This window comes from Suricata suricatta, chromosome 17 (genome assembly GCF_006229205.1).
Source record: "Suricata suricatta isolate VVHF042 chromosome 17, meerkat_22Aug2017_6uvM2_HiC, whole genome shotgun sequence".
NCBI classification, from domain to species: domain Eukaryota; kingdom Metazoa; phylum Chordata; class Mammalia; order Carnivora; family Herpestidae; genus Suricata; species Suricata suricatta.
Genome location: NC_043716.1, coordinates 5,332,277 through 5,348,847, shown reverse-complemented (window position 1 = coordinate 5,348,847; position 16,571 = coordinate 5,332,277). Strand labels below are relative to the sequence as shown.

General features: G+C 45.9%; 1 protein-coding gene and 1 pseudogene across 1 annotated transcript in view; both read right to left on the bottom strand.

The window, feature by feature from the left end:
• The window catches only part of DNAH9 (dynein axonemal heavy chain 9), a 319,797-nt gene that overhangs the window by 142,643 nt on the left and 160,583 nt on the right, over nucleotides 1-16,571 (bottom strand). Inside the window, exons 39-41 of the mRNA XM_029928843.1 lie at nucleotides 8,804-8,969; nucleotides 6,844-6,946; nucleotides 6,036-6,275 (exon numbers count right to left, since the gene is read on the bottom strand). Coding sequence (XP_029784703.1) covers nucleotides 6,036-6,275; nucleotides 6,844-6,946; nucleotides 8,804-8,969 — 509 coding nt within the window. The remainder of the gene's footprint in view (nucleotides 1-6,035; nucleotides 6,276-6,843; nucleotides 6,947-8,803; nucleotides 8,970-16,571) is intronic.
• Nucleotides 12,450-12,542, bottom strand: LOC115283161 (annotated as a pseudogene).

Sequence of the window (16,571 nt, the reverse complement as noted above, 5' to 3'; positions counted from 1 at the left end):
TATATATATATATATATATATATATATATATATATACACACCACATTTAAAAAATCCAACTATATGTTACCTGTAGGAGATATACCTTAAAAAAAAAGGCTGGAATAAGAAATTGGAAAACAATAAAACATGAAGATACTGACTAAAATAATGTAGAGTAGCCATGGTGCTACACACAACCGACTTGAAAGCAAGAGCCGTTTTTAGAAATAAAGCAGTGTATTTAATAATAAGGAAAAAGGCAGTCCACTAGGTAGATATACTAATTCTAAATGTGTGTGCACCTAATAACATTGTTCCAAAATCTACAAAGCAAATATGACAGAAATAAAAGGAGAAATGGGCATGCTCACTGTAACAGTGAGGGATTTTAGCATACATTTGCTAGAAATGGGCAGTAGTAGTAGTTAAAAAAAATCAGTAAGGATATGGTATTTCAGCGACATGATTTACAAGCTTGACCTAGCTGACATATTGCTTCAACGATGCTCAGCAGCTGAAGAACGCACTATTTGAAAAGTGCACATTGTTCATATCTTGGGCCAAAAAGCGAATCTCAACAAATTTCAACGGAACAGAATAATTGAATATACTTTCTGAAACTGTGGAATCAAGCTGAGTGTCACCAAGAGAAAGATAACTAGGACATCTCTCAATTTTGAAAAACAAAGCAATACACTTCCAAATATGCCATGAGCTGAAGGAGAAATCACAGGGGAAATTAAGAAGTATTATGAAGTGAATGATAATAAAAACACAACATATAAAAGCTTGCATGATACACGGCATAATTAGTGATAAATTCACAGCCTTAAGATGAATGTTTAGGGGGCGCCTGGGTGGCTCAGTCGGTTAAGTGTCCAGCGTTGGCTCAGGTCATGATCTCACATTTGTGGGTTCGAGCCCCGCGTCAGGCTCTGTGCTGACAGCTAACTCAGAGCCTGGAGCCTGCTTTGGATTTTGTGTCTCCCTCTCTCTCTGACCCTCCCCTGATTGCACTCTCTCTGTCTCTCAAAAATAAATGAAAAAAAACATTAAAAAAAAATGAATGTTTAGGAGAGCTAAAAGGCTGACAATTGATGATCTAAGTAGCCACATCAAGTTATAAAAAGAACTCCTCACAAACCTAAAGTATGAAGAAAGAGATTATAATGGGTATTTATTAATAATATAAAAGCAGATATCGAATAGACACAGCATATAAGGTAAAAAATTGATATACTTTTCAGTTTCTTTGAAAAGATTCGCAAAATTGATGTAAGCCTAATAAAAGAGAAAATTAAAAAAAGGCACAAATAATCAGTATCCAGTTTAAGAAAGAGGACATAATGTCAGATACAACAGATACCTAAAAGACAATCACAGGACGTTATAAATGACTGCATGCTAATAAGTTAGAAATTGATGACATTGACATCTTACCACAACGGACACAGAAAGAAATAAAAAATCTGAACTAATAAGTATGAAAGAAGTGGAACTCAGAGGGTGAGATCTGCCAAGAAAACCCTCCAGATGGCCCCATGCGTAAATTCTTCTGACATTTAAGGAAGGCTCAGTACAGTGTTTTACAAAATCTTCCAGAGAGTAGGAAAAGAGAGACCACTTCCCAGTGCACTTTAGAGGACTAAAGGTTATGAAACCTTAGAATATGGAAGGAAGGAAAATTATAGGACAATCTTATTAACAGAGGTGCAAGCAGTATATTAAAAACAGCAAATGTAGGGACACTGGGTGGCTCAGTTGGTTAAGCCTCTGACTCTTGATTTTGGCTCAGGTCATGATCTTGTGGTTCATGAGATTGAACCCTACATTGGGTTCTGCACTGACAGTGTGGAATCTACTTGATATTTTCTCTCTCCTTTCTTTCTGCCATTACCTCTCTCTCTCTCTCCCTCAAGATAAAAAAACATTATAAAAATAGAGAATGGAATCCAGCAAAATATAAAAGGCTCAACATGTGGCAATTAAGTTGGGTTGATTGCACAGGTGATCTAAGATTTAAAACTAATCAAGGAAACTTATCATATTTCCAGAAACAATGAGAAAATCAATATAATTATTACAAGAGCTACAGAAAAATCAGTTAGGTTTCAAAATACATTCATGATGATCTCACAGTCTGTGGGTTCAAGCCCTGCATTGGGCTCTGTGCTGACAGCTCAGAGCCTGGAGCCTGCTTCAGAGTCTGTGTCTCCCTCTCTCTCTGTCCCTCTCCTGCTTGCTCTCTGTCTTAGTCTCTCAAAATAAAATAATAAAGACATAAAAAATTTTTTAAATAAAAAAATACACTCATGGTTAAAACTCTTAGGAGACTATACACCAGAAGAAATTTTCTTTATCTGGCAAAGAGCATCCACAAAAACCTAAAGGAAGCACCACACTTAATGGTCCACTTTTAAAATCTCTTCCCCCCTAAAATTAGGAATGCAACAAGAGGCAGAGCTCACAACTTCCCTTCAACACTGTAGTGGCTGTTGTAGCCAGCACAATAGGACAAGAAAAAGAAGTTGTAAGATTTAAGGATTGGAAAGAAAGAAATTGTTATTACTAGTACTTTTTTAACCAATAACAGGATTGTATATATAAGTATAAATGCATTATTGAACAAAGATACAAATTAATATTTGCCACAGGATTCTATTTTCGTAAAGTCCAAAAACAGGCCGAATGAACATATGGTGTTAGAAGTCCAGACAGTGTTTACCTCTGGGAGGGAAAGAAAAACCAAAGGGAAGGGAGAGCAGGGGAGGCGTGTCAGGGATGCTGGGAACGTCCTATTTCTTGACCCGAAGATCTTGGCTCTGTTTCTTGAGGTTACACAGGCGTGATGTCTTTGCAAAAACTCACTAAGCTGTGAGCTTAGGACTTGTGTGCTTTCTGACCTGCATGTTGTACTCTGACAAAGGTTGAGTTTTACAAATGAAAGAAATTCCATTGGGTCCCAAGGGCCTCGCCCCCACACACATCTCGGCCTCGCTCCTTTGCCCTCCAACGTATGAGCTGCGTGCGAGATCCAGAGGGTGGAAAGACGCCTCCACCAGGAACCCTGATGTCTTGGACTGTCTCTTACAGGGAGCTGGAGCTGGCAAGCCCTGGGAAAGCCAACCCCCAGGATGACCGGCAGTTAAGGGCCGGGTCCACGTGAGCACGTCAAGCACAAATTCTGTCCTGCTGGAGTAGCGCGTGGCATCAAGATGGGAGGGGATGATGATTCCTGCCATCTTGTCCTGGTCAGGATGGAGTGAGGGAGGTGCAGAGAGGCTCTCAGTGACTGAGCTGTGGGTCACACTGGGTGGAGGTGATGCCCGGCTCCTGCCAGGCATTCAGATACCCCCAGGTGCTTACCAGGCCCTCAGACAAGTAGGCAGGGAGGCTGCAGTCAAGATAGGAGCTCCCCCTGGAGGAGGAGGGTGAGGGGCGGGGTGGTTCCAGGGAGGCCAGCACTCCGGTGGGGGATGTATTCAACCACCATGGTGGCAGGTGGCTGACAGCTGGTAGGCTGGGGGAGGTGGGCAAACAGGGCCCCGGGGGTTGCACGCCGCCTTCCTGAGCCAGGCAATGAAACGGGCCATGGGGAACCAGAGATGATGCCCCCACGCCAATCCCTCCCCGTCCTTGGTGCTTCCTTGATATTATGCAGTTACCACAGACATGAGGCTGGACTACGTGGTGAGCATTTTGTAATGAGTGTCAATGTCAAATCGCTGGCTGTACACCTGAAGCTAATATAATAATACGGTAGGTTGGCAATAGCTTTAAAAAATAAACAAGAAAACCAAACCAAACCAAAAACAAGACTGGACTAGAGTCCTTCCCAGACAGCCCTGAGTCCCAGGTAACCTGCCCAGTAGAGCTGAACATTCTAGTTTTGAGGTCGGTGATGCCGCCTACCCAGTGATGGGATCAGGCTCAAGGCACTTGATGTGTCTGCCGCACAGTGCCATCCTTTCCAAATGGGAAATAATCGGTGTTGTGAGGATGGTTGTGAGGATTAAATTATTCGCTAATAGATGTAAAAGGCTCAAGACCATGCTCGATAATTGTTACGGATCAACATTACACATTTTAGGAGGATCCACTCTGGTCTCAAATGATCTTTCCTTTTTTTGATGGTTATTTATTATTTTTGAGAGAGAGAGAGAGAGGGAGGGAGACTCAGAATCTGAGGCAGGCTCCAGGCTCTGAAGCAGGCTCCAGGCTCTGAGCTGTCAGCCCCAATGTGGGGCTCAAACTTACAAATCATGAGATCATGACCTGAGCTGAAGTCAGATGCCCCCTGACTGAGCCCCCCACGTGGCCCTCAAATGATCTTTCCGATCCTGTCCCTCCACGACCACCTCCTTCCCCTCACTTTCTATCCCCTCCTCCCAGGGCCTGATGCCATCTATTCATTGCCCTGATGTTGTCTAGGCTTTTCTGCCTTGGTGACCGTTCCTGCTATCACCTAGCTGCTAACGTCCCTGAGCCTACGTTAAATTGGGATAATAAACCAGGTCCCGAAGGGCTGTCATGAGCACGCATCTCGGAGCGTGTGGGTGACAAGGCGTCTGTCCAGGCAGGAGCTGGATGCTTCTGGTAAAAGACACTTAATGCCCTATGAGCAATGTGAATGGGATCCAATTAACTCCTTTTTCGCCTTTGAAAAATACAGATGGTGACATGCCACCTCATGATGCCGCGGTGAGATTGAAGATGAGTGTGTGATAAAAGAGGTTTCTCTCAATTAAGAGCAGAGGAAAGAGAATAGCAGGCATGCACAAACTTCACCATCGTCCTGGCCTCGGGGACCCAGACCGGACAGCCTCCCAGGGCTGGGAAAGTGGGGTCTTTCTTGCTGCCTGAGCTACCTTATGCTTGTTCCCCTGCTCGGAAGTGTGGGTGACCAGGACAGAGTGGTGTGCAGGTAAGAGGTCCTGGTCAGGAACCCAAGACCCGGGTCCTTTGCCAGGTGGCTTGTGCTCCTAGGAAAATCTACAGAACCTCTGGGGGCCTCTGTTTCCTCATTTTAAGCAGAGATAGCAGAAGTGTGTTCTCAGAGACTTGTTCTCATGGGAAGCATAGTGTCTCCACCTTTAGGTGAAGCCGCTCTGGAACCTGGTTCTTAGATCTCTGAACTAATGGATAGAAGATTTCTGCTCATTATGACCGGCAGTCCGGCAGGCCCCATGTCCTCAGGATCTGGACAGGCAGTGTCCTGGGTAATTAATTTCAAATACGTGTGCTGACCGCAGAGGGTCATGCCTCACCACTGATCGTGGGACAGCCCCCTGCAGGTGTGGCCTCTGCTCCGTGTTAAGGGCATCCTTCCCACTCTCATGGGGGAGGGAAGAGTGTCTCTGAAATGTAGTCTCTGCAGATTCTTGTCCAGGCTGGGAAAGTTGCAGACCACCCCATGAGGAAGAAGGGGCTGGGCTTTGCTGCCTTCCCCTCTGGAGGTTTCGACAGTGAAGGCTTCAAGCAACTGAAGGCAATGGGCAGAGACAGGCCATCGCGATGCAGAGGAGAAAGTGCTAGAAGAATCTGCGATGGCTGTGGCCCGGAATGGAAAGGGGAGTTTGACAGCAGGGGCCTCCCAGGGGCCAGCTGATGCTATCTTACAAATTCTATGTCATGGCTCTTTCAGGAAGATCTATCCCGTGTGATTTGGGGGGACATTCTTTTTGCTCCCAAGAACCATGGTATACCACCAAGGCCTGCAAGGTAGTTTTCCCTTTCCTCCCCTCCCCGCTTCCCTTCCCTTCCCTCCCCTTCCTTGGGATGATGGAATCAGTATGTAGCATTTTCTTCAAGATGCTGAGCCTCCTCCAACCTGAAGGAGCGAACTCAAAATGCATCCTGGGAAACCAGATTGTTGGCGAACGGAACTCTACCTGGTTGACGTCCTTCCTCATGGATCCCATAGCACCACTGACCTGACTGTGTTCACGACTCCGTACAAACTGTGCTTTTGCCTAAGAGTTTGGTGCTAACTTGTTTTGCCAAGAATGGAAGGGACCAGATCACCAGCATGCCCTTCCAGCAGACGGACTCACCTGGAAAATGTTGGCGAGGTCTCTGAGATTGAAGACGTAGTGGAACTTGATCGCTGTGGGTAGGAATGTGGTGGCAATTTTCTGGTGGAAGGTGAGGGCCAGATTGATGAGCTGGGGGCTGGATTTATGCAGTGACTCCGGGAAGTTTCCAAGCTTCAGGTGCTGAGTCAGGATGGTGCCGTAGATGGAGGCCAGGGCGTCCGCCCCGGGGGAGGAGAGGGCAAACACGGTGAAGTGTCGCTGCATGAGAGAACAGATGTGGGCCGGGGCCAGGGGTCAGAGTCAAGATCGCTTCTTGGGGATTCAGGTAGAACAATGAGGAATTCTTAAAAGGGCTTTGGAATATATATTCTGATCACGCTTCTCATACTGGACACAAATTTAGGGCGGACCTCAAAGATGGGGGGAATACAGGCTTTGCACCTTTAGTTGGAGATGCAAGTATAGTAGGCAGAGAACGGAACTTGAACTCAGAGCATCTGAGCCCAAACCAGGATTTGACCCTGAATATCCTCATGACCTTGGGAGAGTCATTTCATCACTCTGATGTTTTCCTGCTCCAAAGAATGAGCTGAATCAGATGGGTTTTATGGCCCCTTCCCGCTCTAAAAGTTTCACGCTCTGGGTCTAGGAGTTTCTTTGTGCCCCGCTATAAACACAAGTCAGCATCCTATATGATTCGCCACTTTAAGAGGCTAGATGGGGGCTGGGGGTGGGGAAGGGCCAGTTACTACTTGTCACTGAGGGACGTGGGCCCTGGTGGGCTAGTATTTATTTAGGACTCGGGTAACACAGCTCCTTCCCGTACCTGAAGCCGTGGGTTGATGGTGAAGCTCCCCGCAGTGGGGTTCATGCAGGACACGTACTGCACATTCCTGATCTCCTTCAGGGACAGCTTGTTCCGGTCATACCTGGAACAGTCAGAAACCACAGGGAGAGCTGGGTGAGGGCCCAGGCAGGTGGGTGCCTTGTCAAGGTGAGGTGAGACGTGTCCTATCGTTAATGTGCTTGGGTGGGGGAAAAATAAGCCTGGATCCATTGGTAGAGATTGACAAAAGAGGCTGAACTCAAGTCCTGAGAGATCCAACATCTAGGGAAGGAATATAGAAAAAAAGAAGCCATAAAGATGGACTAAGAGGCAGGGGGGGCATTAGAGGGGTGCAGCACCCCAGAAGGCAAAGAAAGTCGGTACTTCCAAGAGGAGAGAGCAAAGAGAATCAGAGAGACAGGATCTAACAGGGTCTGTTAGATCTCACATAAAGATATAGTTGGTAGTTGAGTGTGAACAGTTCGGTAAAGCGGAGGAAAAAAAACCAGGGAGTGGACTGAGCGGGGATCGGGCATGTGGGGAAGTGGAAATAGAGATGGTTGGCCATGTGGGAAGAGAGAACGGGTCATTCCTTAGAAACTCATGTTTTTCAATGCAATAGAAGAAATCTAGGCTTGAGTCTCAATTTTGATGAGAAGGAGCTAATCAGGACATGCGGGGCATCTACCAAAGGAGGTGAAGAAGGTGGGGAGTGGAATCAAGATGCTGGTGACGGTTCAGCCTCAGGGAAGGTGTGTCGGGAGGAGGGAGGAAAGGGTGCTCAGGGAAACAAGCAAGCTGTACACCTATGGGAGCAACAAACAAAGATGGCGCCATGGTCACCAGCGGAGAGGGGGGCACGGAGCCTGAGGACAGACAGGAGGCCTGAAATAGCCATTTCTGAGAGGGGAGATGCAAACATGACAAGGCGACAGGGTAGGCTTTCTAGAGAGATTCTCCTGCCCACTTTAGGCTTATGGTCACGAATCATGTGCCGGATTGATGGGTTCTAGGACAGGGAGCTGCCCAGAGGCTGGGGGACTCAATGTGGGAGGGGGCCCACAACAGGCATCCCATGAAGACGTTAGCCATGATCTAAAGGCAACCCAGGTCCCCATCACGACCATCCTTCTCTCTGAATTCTCAGCAGCTAATTCGACGTGGGGTAGGAAGGCAAGCCAAAACTGTCTTCCATCACCAATTTTTTAATATTTTTCTGGTAAGTTCAGACCTTTTGCCATGAACACTTATGCTGTTGCCAGAAATAGTATCAGACCCTGTTAGTTACTCTATTAGAGACAGAGGCTGTTAAAAACCTGCGGATGTATGTGCACCACATAGCGTGTTAGTGGTTATCACTCAAACACCCACTCAGGGCCGTGGGACCACAGCAAGGACAGGGGACGCTAATTCTTCTTTGGGGGTTTGGAGAAGGCAACTTTGTTTTAAAAATTTTTTAAATGTTTTATTTATTTTTGAGAAAGAGAGAGAGATACAGAATGAGGAGGGGAGTGTCATAGAGAGAGAGGGAGACACAGAATCAGAAGCAGGCGCCAGGCTCTGAGCTGTCAGCACAGAGCCCGATGCGGGGCTGGAACCCACAAACCCCAAGATCATGACCTGAGCTGAAGCCAGATGTTCCACCCACTGAGCCACCCAGGTGCCCCTTAGAGAAGTCAACTTTGGAGGTGAATGTTGCAGAAAAAAAAAAAGTAGGCTTTTTTCCTTAGGTAAGAGCTCAGTATCTTCCCTGAACAAGCTTCCCAAGCAGGCATTAACGCCCAGGTCTGAAGGTGCACCCCGGAGACAGAGTCCTGGGAGGAATGTGGTTTGCCAACACCCAGCACCAGCACTAAACTGCGGTTTGTGGCTCTAAGGGAACAGTCTTCAGCCCCACCTTAGGCCTCCCCCCTCAACCCTCCAGCCTGTGGCCCCGGGCCCTTTGCACGTGTGTTCTCACCAGTGGCCATAGTCCAGATGCTGCCTGATGATGGTGTGGGGCCGCACAGTCCCGTAGGCATCCACCTCAGGCATGTTCATGTCGTCAATGAAATAGATCAGCTTCTTGTTGCCTGGGGGGCCATAATTTCTGCCGGCCTTCTTTTCTAGAGGCTTCTCTAGGACAGCTGAGGAGAGAGCCACTTAGTGAGGAAAGGAGGTTTAAATCGCAGATGCCAGTGCCAAGACCAGGACAAGCCACGGTGCACTGTGGACTTGCAAGCAAACAGCAGCAGTGACCACCACATCGTGGCATCTAAGGGACCAGAGGCGAAGCTGGAGCCCACTCAGCACTAAGGGTGACCGCATTGACCAGGCCCCGAACACCTCCCTGTGTGTGTACCGTCTCGGGTTTCTACAAAAGTGTTCAATCTCATTTAATTCTTGCAACGCCAGTGCCAGATTGGTCTTATCATCCCATTTTACAGAGGAGGACATGGAGGCTCAGAAGAACAAAGAAGGTTTTCTAAGGTGAGGTCAGGGTCCAAGTCTGGAGTGGTTACATTTCAGAGCCCACACTCCTTCAATCGTGTTTGCTGTCCCCAGTTTTCTTTGCTCACAGAGTCGAAGCAGAGATCCCTTCACAGTCTCACGGCAAGCCACACAGAATCGGATTCTGGGGAGACCCGCCCTTGCTGGCTAAGACAGCACAGGAGTGCAAAGTCTGCGGCTCCCATATCAGGGGGGGTTGGGGGGGGGCCTTTCCACACCTGGCGTATAAAACGGGAGCTACTGGGGGCACCTGGGTGGCTCAGTCAGTTAAGCATCTGACTTCAGCTCAGGTCATGATCTCACGGTTCGTGGGTTCGAGCCCTGTGCTGGGCTCTGTGCCGAAAGTGCGAAACCTACTTGGGGGAATCCTTGCTCTCCCTCCCTCTCTCTCTGCCCCTCCCTCGCTCCTTCTCTCTCTCAAAAATAAATACATGAACATTAAAAACAAAAACAGGAGCTACTGAGTACTTTGTGAGCAGTATTCTTGAGAGTTCGCCTCCTGAGGATCCTCTAGAGAGGACAACAGAAACAGCCTCAGAGAATTTCCCAGAAGCTTCCAGCATCGCCAAGGGCCTCTCCACTGCCTACAGGTCATCAGGCCCCCATGAGCGCACCTCTGTGCCTTCCCGGAGACTTACGTACAGACTGACTCTTCTGGGAAGGGTTTCTACAAACAGCACCGCACTCCAGCCTGATAGGACTTGTTCAGAACAAATTTAAGTAACAGAGTGGAGATATATGCATTTCCCCCCCCAAAAAAGCAATTAAATATGTATCGCAGAAACCGACACTTATTACGGCTGGATCTCTGAGAACCATCTGAGTCCTTCTCTTGAGAAACAAGTTTGTAAACAAGGAGGAAGTGTCAATAGACATTTGGAGGTGACAGAGAGGAAGACAAGTCCCTTCAGGAAGCTTGAATATTCTAATTTTCTGGTCCTGAGTTAAATTAAGTGTTTCAAATATGAATTAGATTTAAATTTAATTAGCATCCAATTAACATACACTATCAACCCATTAATCACCCGACACCTTTTTCCCCCTAAAGATATAACAACTATATATGAGGATCTGTCAAAATGGAATATAATTAATGGGCTGCCAAGGACATGTTTTGGAGCACAGTCCTTCCAGTAAATTCTCTTCTTAGGAAGACTTGTTTTCTCCTCCCTGCAAAGTAGTGATACTCATTTTTAAAAAATGTTTGTTTATTCTTGCAAGAGAGACTGAGGGCATAAGTGGGGGAGGGACAGCAGAGAGAGGGGGAAGACACAGAATCGGAAGCAGGCTCCAGGCTCTGAGCTGTCAGCACAGAGCCCGACGTGGAGCTCGAACTCACAAACTGCGAGATCATGACCTGAGTTGAAGCTGGCTGCTTAACCAACTGAGCCACCCAGGCGCTCCTATATTCTACTTATTTATCGTGTGTATTATCTTACCCTCCTCTGCACTACAACCTCCAGAAGGACAGGAATCTTTCTCTGCTTTTTTATCTAGCACACAGTAGGGTGTTTAAAAGCCATTCATGAAATTAAGGAATGAACAAATGAGAAGTCCCAGGAATAGCAAAGAAAGATAGATTATCCCCATTTCACAATTAAGAAAACAGAGGCTAAGGCAGTTTGCATACCTTGCTGGAGTTAGGATCCACGTCTGAGGATACTGATGCTAATGCACCTTGCATATCACCCAGGGAGAGACCCTTGTAGGCAAGCCCTCACACCCCAGCCCCAGGCTGCCCCGACCCTTCCTGACCCACAGATTCTTCCGGTCTCTGAGCTCGGAGTAGGGCACCCACTTCTCCATGGAGCATCCGTAAAGACCTGGCTTCATATGGAGCCCATTACACACATCATTACTGACCCCTCAGAGCGACCCTATCATGTGTTAAAAACCCTTTAACAAATGAGTGGGTTTGAGGGTTCGAGCCCCACATCAGGCTCCATGCTGGCAGCACGGAAGCTACTTGGGATTCTCTGTCCCTCTCCCTCTGCCCCTCCCCTGCTTGCTCGAGAGAAGCAAGAGGTTTAGAGAAAATAAAGGACTCCATCCAGGTCCTACAGCCACCGAGTGGCCAAGCCAGGGTGCCAACCTGGGTCACCTCATGTGGCTGGTACTGCAAATTACTTAAACACTGTCACAAAGTGGGTTCCGTGCTGGAGAAGTCCCCCGGTTTAGTGAACTCACTGCCCGACCACATGTTCGAACAGAGATCGTGAGTAATTAATCAGGTCTCACTTTGGACGGATTCTCGTTGGCTTTGAATGATTTTCCTTCCACATTATCTAGTTTTTCATGTGTTAAGACATTTCCCTTTCACTGTGAGGACTTTGCATGTATTCTTTCCAAATAGAATCATGCTCCGTGTGATTGTAAAAATAATCCATATTCATTATATAAAGATGAAAAACCACAGAAAATCACAACGATGAAAATGAAAATTATCTGTAATTCAATCACCTCACAGGAGCCATTATTTTTAATATTTTCGTGGATTTCATTCTGTGTTTGGTCTGTTCAGTTTTTCCCTTACAAAATCAGTACTGCATATTCTGCTCGTGTGTGTGTATGTACAGATACATTTTGTCAGCTGCATATTATAAACACTGTATGACAATATATCCTTCTACAACACGATTTTAGTTGCTGTCCTGTGTCCCGTAATTTGGAGGTACCAAAATTTATGGAGTGGGTCCTCTGTCATCTGAAGTGTATGCTGTGTTCCAGCTAGCTGTAGCTACCTTCACTTATCCTGAGCTGAGCATCCGGCCCATGAGGGGACAGACCTTTTAGGATTTAATCCCGTGTCATCTCCTTTCTCAAAGACATTAAGGCAGGAGGATGCTCTGTCTATCTGTGACGATGTAAGCGTGAGGCTCCTCTGAGCTGAGGGTTTGGTCCCATCTTTTCGGGTCCCGTCCAACCTCAAGCTTTTAGTGAATAGGTGACAGAGATTCACATCACACAAAGTTTCAGACGCCTGAGCTCTTATCTAATTAGTGTAATTAAGAGCTCAAATATTTGTTCGACGAAGGGTTTAAATTGCAGGTGGATGGTAAGAGAATTCGGAATTGTGAAGAGCAGCATCTTTAGCTTCTTCTCTTCACGCTGCAGATACAAGCCCCTCGATGCCTTGGTCCAGTTCTTTGTGTCTTCTTTTTCCCTTTTTAGTAACAAACTATAGAAATGATCCCTGAAAGTATAGTCTTTCTTGTTCCCTTTTTAGACTATCTTGTCTACGGGTCATTGCAAACTCTTTTAGTCTTAAAATTATGTATATTTTCTTTTTAAATTTTCATCAATGTTTATTTTTGAGAGGGAGACACAGCACAAGGGGCAGAGAGAGAGAGGGAGACACAATCTGAAGCAGGCTCCAGGTTATGAGCTGTCAGCACAGAGCCTGATGCAGGGCTCAAACCCATGAACTGTGAGATCACACGTCAGATGCTGAACTGACGGAGCCAATGAGGTACCCCAAATTACTTATATTTCCTAAAAGAATTAGAGAGGCTTCAAGTATTTGAACAGCTGTAAACAGGCCAATTGAAGGAGACTAACCAGAGATTCCAAAGCAATATAGAAAAAGAAACATAACTGGACACATCATTCAGGAGGATGCCATTACTGTAACCAAATAAAAAAATGTATCTCACGCTGTCCTTTAGGAAGTGCCTCCCTGAGGTCTCAGAACTTAACCTGTGTTTAATTACAGTAACTATGCCATCCTGGGTTACTGGTACAAATCCACTTCTAATTTTGTATGAAAAAAAAAAAAAAACAACTTCCCAGCGCTACATTCTAGCGGTCCCGTATCATGGATACATAGTATAGGAATACCAGGCTATGGAATGAGCACAACTTCAATAGGGCTCACAGGAGATGTAACAGTAACTTAAAGTGATCTTTTCTCATCCCGACTCTCCTCGAAGCCCAAGGGTGGATCATTAAACTGTTACTCAGGAAAGGAAATGAAAGCATTGCAGTGGGTCTGTGGGGTTTAGAAGAAGAGGGCGGGACCCTGCCTCTCTCAACGGGATGCTTAGCGTGCTTTATCTGTGCTTTGGGCAGCTGCTGGAGAGAAGTCAGTGGGAACCTGAGTGTTTTGATGACGACCTGAAGGGCTGATTTGATTTCTTATCAAAGGAAAAGATATCCATGTGCTCTAGACATCAGAGAAATGGAAGCAGAGTAGGCATTCTAGCGTGCAAAGTAAGAATGACCCAGAAGCTCATCAAAGCTGAGGGCCACTGTGGCTTGATGAAAGAAGACCGCTTGGCTCTTAACTCATCACATGACTTTCAGGCAAGTCCCTTAACACCCCTAAGACTCATTTTCTCATCTTGCAAAACCAAATACTATCACATCTCTCATGGACACCGTTTCCAAAATCCTCTGAGTCACTTTCCAGCCAGGATGGGCATATGTGACACAGTTCTGAACAAGAAGACACATGTGTAAGTCATTGGTGTCACTGGAGAACTCTCGTTTTCTGACACGGGCACTAACTCTCCCCTTTATCTTTTTCTTTTTTCCATTGGGAACACAGATGTGAAGCAGGAACAGCAGCCATTTTGCCAACCTGAGGGAGAAGCTAGGAGAACAGATATTGTAGGATTGATATCACTGAGCCATGGGTTTCCCATTAGCAACTGCCTACCTCAAGACTTCTTGCTGCATGAGAAACAAACTGTGTTCATGTCACTACTGTCAGGTTTCCTTCTGTGTGCAAAGGCATGGCTGACATGGTGTCTCACTGGGTGGGGAGGGTTAAACGGACTATAGGGGTAAGACCCTCAGACTGAGCTTTGGCACAGTATAAACATCACATAAAGCCTGCATTGCGTACACCGGTGAGCCATGTGAATGCCTTGAAACACAACCCTATTTGTACTTAGGAGAGTACTGGGCCTGCGTTTAGAAATGTCCTTGGTAACCTGAACGTGAGAAAGGAAACCATCAAAACCCTGGAGGAAAAAGCAGGAAACAACCTCCTTGACCCCAAATGCAGCAATTTCCTACTCGACCCATCCCCAAAGGCAAGGGAATCAAGAAACAAAAATGAACTATTGGGACCTCATCAAGATAAAAAGCTTCTGCATGGCAAAGGGAACAAGCAACAAAACTAACAGGCAACCGATGGAACGGGAAAAGATAGTGGCAAATGACATATCAGATAAAGGGCTAGTACCCAAATTCTATGAGGAACTCACCAAACTCCACATCTGAAAAATGAATAATCCAGTGAAGAAATGGGCAGAAGGGGCTTCTGGGTGGCTCAGTCAGTTAAGCATCTGGCTTCGGCTCAGGTCATGAACTTACAGTTCATTAGTTCGAGCCCTGTGCTGACAGGTAGCTCCGAGCCTGGAGCCTGCTTCACATTCTGTATCTCCTGCTCTCTCTGACCCTGCCCTGCTCGCACCGACTCTCTCTGTCTCTCAAAAATAAAAAACATTAAACAAATTAAAAAAAGAAATGGGTAGAAGACTTGAACAGACACATCTCCAAAGATGACACCCAGATGGCCAACAGGCACATGAAATGAAGCTCAACGTCACTCATCATCAGGGAAATACAAATCAAAATCACACTGAGATACCACCTCACGCCAGTCAGAGTAGCTAAGATGAACAAATCAAGAGACTATAGATGCTGGTGAGGATGTGGAGAAACGGTCACCCTCCTACACTGTTGGTGGGAATGTAAACTGGTACAGCTTCTCTGGAAAACAGGGTGGAGGTTCCTCAAAAAATTAACAATAGAACTCCCCTATGACCCAGCAATAGCACTGCTAGGAATTTACCCAAGGGATACAAGAGTGCTGATGCCTAGGGGCACAGGTACCCCAATGTTTAGAGCAGCACTTTCAACAATAGCCAAATCATGGAAAGAGCCTAAATGTGAATCAACTGACAAATGGATCAAGAAGATGTGGTTTATATATACAATGGAATGCCACATGGCAATGAGAAAGAATGAAATCTGGCCATTTGTAGCAATGTGGATGGAACTTGAGGGTGTCATGCTAAGCAAAATAAGTCAGGCAGAGAAGGACAGATACCATATATTTTCACTCATAGGTCTAACAGGAGAAACCTAACAGGGGACCATGGTGGGAGGGGAAGGGGGGAATAACAGCTCAGGAGAGGGAGGCATAAGAGACTCTTAAATACTGAGAACAAACTGAAGATTGATGGGGGTTGGGGAGAGGGGAAAAGAGGTGATGGGCATGGAGGAGGGCACTTGTTGGAATGAGCACTGGGTGTTATATGGAAACCAACTCGACAATAAACAAAACAAGACAAAACAAAAACGAAATGTCAGTGGTAGAGATCCCAGAGGTGGAAGAAATGAAAGACACAAGAGGTGCAGGGGGTTATCAAGCAGATGCTTCCTCTATAAAAGAACATCCAGCTTTGGGAAACAGGGCAGTTGATGGGCTAGCCGGATGAGTGAACCATATGGTATGCCCCTGCAGACCTCCATGAACTGGCCTGCAAGGCAGGGCTAGTGCCCATTTGAAAGTCAGAACCTTTTAACCAAAATGTTATTTTTGTTTTAAAAACTGTTTAGTGTTTTTATTTATTTCTGAGAGAGAGAGTGTGCGTGCAGAAGGGGAGGGGCAGAGAGACAAGGAGACACAGAACCCAAAGCAGGCTCCAGGCTCTGAGCTGTCAGCACAGAGCCTGACGTGTTGCTCAAACTTGTGAACTGCATGATAATGACCTGAGCCAAAGTCGGATGCTCAACAGACTGAGCCACCCAGACGCCCTGACATTATTTTTGTTTTAGTATAGTTGAAGTTAAACCCCTTTTCCAAGCAAAAGAGGTTTACTTGGGTTCCTTATGTTTTGGCAGTGGGGGCTTAGAAATGATCACATGATATTTATAGATTCTTAAATTCAGGAAGGATTTAATATTATCATAATAACATCTTCCACTTACTAAGCACTCATTGTATGCTAGGACTCATTCTGAGTGTTTGACACATTTTATCTTGCTATTCAAAAATGAAAAGAATGAACTATTGATACGCTCAACAACAGGAACAAATCTTAAAATCATGCTGAGTAGAAAAATCCAGACCAAAAAAAAAGAGAGCAGGTATTGATGATTCCATCACAGGTAATTCTAGAAAATGCAAACTAACCTAACCAAGGATGTAAAAGACCTATATGATGAAAACTATAGAAAACTTATGAAAGAGATCGAAGAAGACACCAAGAAATGGAAAAATATTC